Source organism: Euprymna scolopes, chromosome 4 (genome assembly GCF_053919585.1).
Source record: "Euprymna scolopes isolate OS-2025 chromosome 4, ASM5391958v1, whole genome shotgun sequence".
Taxonomy (NCBI): domain Eukaryota; kingdom Metazoa; phylum Mollusca; class Cephalopoda; order Sepiida; family Sepiolidae; genus Euprymna; species Euprymna scolopes.
Genome location: NC_136485.1, coordinates 71,759,636 through 71,763,332, shown reverse-complemented (window position 1 = coordinate 71,763,332; position 3,697 = coordinate 71,759,636). Strand labels below are relative to the sequence as shown.

The 3,697-nt window shown below is 42.8% G+C and overlaps 1 protein-coding gene across 1 annotated transcript; it reads left to right on the top strand.

The window, feature by feature from the left end:
* Positions 1-337: 337 nt before the first annotated feature.
* LOC145271023 (uncharacterized) lies at positions 338-1,432 on the top strand. The gene has a single exon (XM_080126584.1). It carries the CDS (start codon positions 338-340, stop codon positions 1,430-1,432), a length of 1,095 nt encoding a protein of 364 aa, XP_079982710.1.
* The last annotated feature ends 2,265 nt before the right edge of the window (positions 1,433-3,697 follow it).

Genomic DNA, 3,697 nt, shown 5'->3' with positions numbered 1-3,697 from the left:
CGTGAATGTTATCGGGTAGTCCATGATGATTCCACTGATTCGAAACTTGGGAAATGCCATGTGGTTGTGATATTATTACGGCCGGCAAAATTCCACACTTTTTCTTTTTCTTACGACGTGTATACACAAAAAAAAAAGGCAGGCTGACGGACATCGATGAATTCATAGAAAACCCATCCCCAGATAAGTTACATAAGAAGGATGAGCTGATTATAATAGGGAAAAAGCTAGACCTAGAGGTTAGAGGGGCTATGAGGAAAAACCACTTGATAAGAGTGATAGCTGAACACAAGAAGAAGAAGAAACGTTGGAAGAATTACCAGCAGAGAAGATGACCATGACACCTGACGAAGTTGAGTTAGAGAAAACAAGGATAATGGCGAAGATGGAGATAGAAAAAGCTCGAATCGAGCAGAAGCTGAGAATAAGCGAACTAAATATAGCTCATCAGCCACGAGAAGATAGAAATAAGTTTGACATGACAAAACAGGTGCGCCTAGTCCCAAAATTTGTAGAGAAAGAAGTTGATGATTACTTTGCACACTTTGAGAGAACCGCCCTAAACATGAACTGGCCGAAAGAATGCTGGGCAATGCTTTTACAGACAGCGTTGAGTGGTAAGGCCCAAAAGACATATGCAGCACTTCCAGCAGAAGACTGCGCCGACTATGAAATAGTAAAGGCAGCCATATTAAAAGGATATGAGCTGGTCCCACAAGCTTATCAACAGAAGTTTAGAAACTTAAGAAAAAGCGATGGACAAACATATGTAGAATTCATTAAGCTAAAGGAGAATTATTTCGATCGGTGGTGCAATGTCAAAAACATAGAGGGTAACTTTAACAGACTGAAACAACTCATATTAATTGAGGAATTTCAGAACTGCATACCCGAGGACATGAGGATGCACCTAGCTGACAAAAAGGCTGAAACAGCACTCGATATAGCCATGTCAGCTGATGAGTATGTATTAATTCACAAGAGGAGCCGCGTGAAACCCCAGGGACTTACGCATTTACAGACCAGGGAGCGTTGGACGAGCAACGACAATCCACGGAACCCCGTTAGGAACCCTCCCTACCCAACCAACCGACCGGACCTAGGACGAGAAGTGAGACCCATAATATGCTTTAAATGTGGAAAGCTGGGTCAGGTAGCTATAAAATGCCATGTAAAGCGATTCAATGAAATGAATCAAAATATTCCAAGCAAACCACAAGGGGCAATATCCCAGGGAGTAGATAAAACATATAAACCCTTCATGTCTAGAGGACACATAGCCAGGGATAGCGAGAGTAGAAGGGAACCCATCGATATCCTCAGGGACACGGGTGCATCCCAATCCCTAGTGAAGAGAACACAGATACCCAAAGGAGCAATGAGAGCGATAGGTAGATCAATCACATTAAAGGGCATAGGAAATAAAAATTGACAGTCTCGTTATTTAAGGTCCACATAATATCAGACTGGTATTCGGGAGAAGCTACAGTAGAGGTAATTGACAAATTGCCAATGACTGGTGTAGCCATGATATTGGGAAATGATATCGCTAAACACCAAAGTGATACATTCATAGGTATAACCACGAGAAATAGAATAGAGGGGAAGGGAAACAGACGACAAGCCGTCAGAAGGAGAACACCCGAAACATGGTGTAGCACCCAAACCTGAGCTATCCGTGCCACGGCAGATGCTGATTAAAGAGCAACGGAATGATAGCGATCTCGAACCCCTATTCGATCGAGTTGGAGTAGAGTACTCTCATAACTCGAAAAGCCATTACTTCCTCAACAACGGTGTGTTAATAAGGAAGTGGAAAGCTCCCAGGACAATGGAAGGGACGGAAGAGGCTGTGAGAGAACAGATAATGGTGCCTAACATATATCGGAAGGATATTATGAAAGTGGCACATGAAATACCATTAGCAGGTCATCTAGGAATTAACAAGACCTTAGAGAAGCTGACCAGACACTTTTACTGGCCAGGAATCGTGGGAGATATAAAGAAGTTCTGTAAAACTTGCGAAACATGCCAGAGAACAGGAAAACCCAACCAAAACATTCCCCCAGCCCCACTCCAACCCATACCGGCAGTGGAGGAACCATTCAGTAGGATAATCGTAGACTGTGTGGGACCGTTACCCAAAACCAAGGCAGGCCACAAGTTCTTATTAACGATAATGTGTGCGTCTACAAGGTTTCCCGAGGCAATCCCGTTACGCAATATTTCAACGAAGAAGATAACAGACACCCTGATAAACTTCTTCACCAAAATGGGACTACCCCGAGTTATACAAACCGACCAGGGATCCAACTTTACATCGAGGCTATTTAAACAAGTCACAGAACTCTTGGGAATCACCCATATAACATCCAGCGCTTATCGCCCTCAGTCACAGGGAGCGCTAGAATGCTTCCACGCCACCCTGAAAACTATGTTAAGAGGATATTGCGTGGAACACAATGCCGAATGGGACCAGGGAATTCCGTTTGTGCTCTTTGCAGCTCGAGAAGAAGTTCAAGAGTCACTAGGATTCAGCCCATTCGAATTAGTCTTCAGTCACCAATTGCGAGGACTGTTAAAAATGATCAAAGAGCAATGGGTCAGTAGCGAACCCATGCCGAACAATATGATAGAATACTTTGCTAAAATCCAACAGACCTTAGCTGAAACACGGAGGTTAGCCAGAAGTCAATAAGAGAATAGCGAGAGGGTCATGAAGGCCACATATGATAGAAAGGCAGTAAGCAGAGAATTCGAGAAAGGTGAAGAAGTGTTGATCCTCCTACCCATAAATGGTCAACCATTCAAGGCAAAGTACCAAGGACCATACTCGATCTCCGAAAAGTTAAGTCCCCTAAACTACTGAATATCTACCCCAGGGCGTAGGAACAAGTCGCAAATATGTCACATTAACATGATAAAGAAGTATGCCAGGAGAGCAGGAGAAAAAACGGTATTGGCAGCGTTAGGCCACAACAAAACCGCAGACGAAGGGCATCCGGAATGGAACCTTCACGTAGAAAAGGATCCGCCTATTAAGTTGAAAAATTCCGAGGTACTTGGAAATTTAGGGTGCAAACTGGCACATTTACCACTAGAAGAAGGGCGGAGGTTACGAGAACTTCTTATAGAATATAGGGACCTATTCGCCAATGTGCCGACGCGCACGAAGAGAATAATGCACGACATTAATCTAAGGGAAACCAAACCGATTAGACAACACCCGTATCGTTTGAGCCCGAAAAAAGCGAAGATAATGAAGGCAGAAATAGATTACATGTTGAAGCATGGAATAATAAAAACAGAAGATTATTGTCGTGGAGCTTAATACTACAAGAATTTGATATAAACATTAGACACGTCAAAGGAATAGATAATACGATAGCAGACGCCTTGTCAAGAAAATCAGAATTTAAAAAAAAAAAAAAAGGAAAAAAGAAAACGAAGGAAAACAACAAATTAGATATAGAAAGGTGGGAAAGCAAGAAGAAAGGAAGATAGTAGCTTACGTACAACCTCTTCGTTTTTCCTTTTTTTTTTCTTCTTTTATGGAAGAGGGTGTTAGGAGAAACATATATACCCCCTCCTTATATCATAATGGATATATAGATATGAGCCAGACAGACCTCCCCTTCCCCCCTTCCAAATCAAGCCAGACAGACCTCCCCTTCCCCACTTCCAAGTCAAGCAGCAG

Bases quoted from the DNA above. Each gene is read 5' to 3' on its own strand.
- LOC145271023 (XM_080126584.1), top strand. From the start codon at position 338: ATGACACCTGACGAAGTTGAGTTAGAGAAAACAAGGATAATGGCGAAG.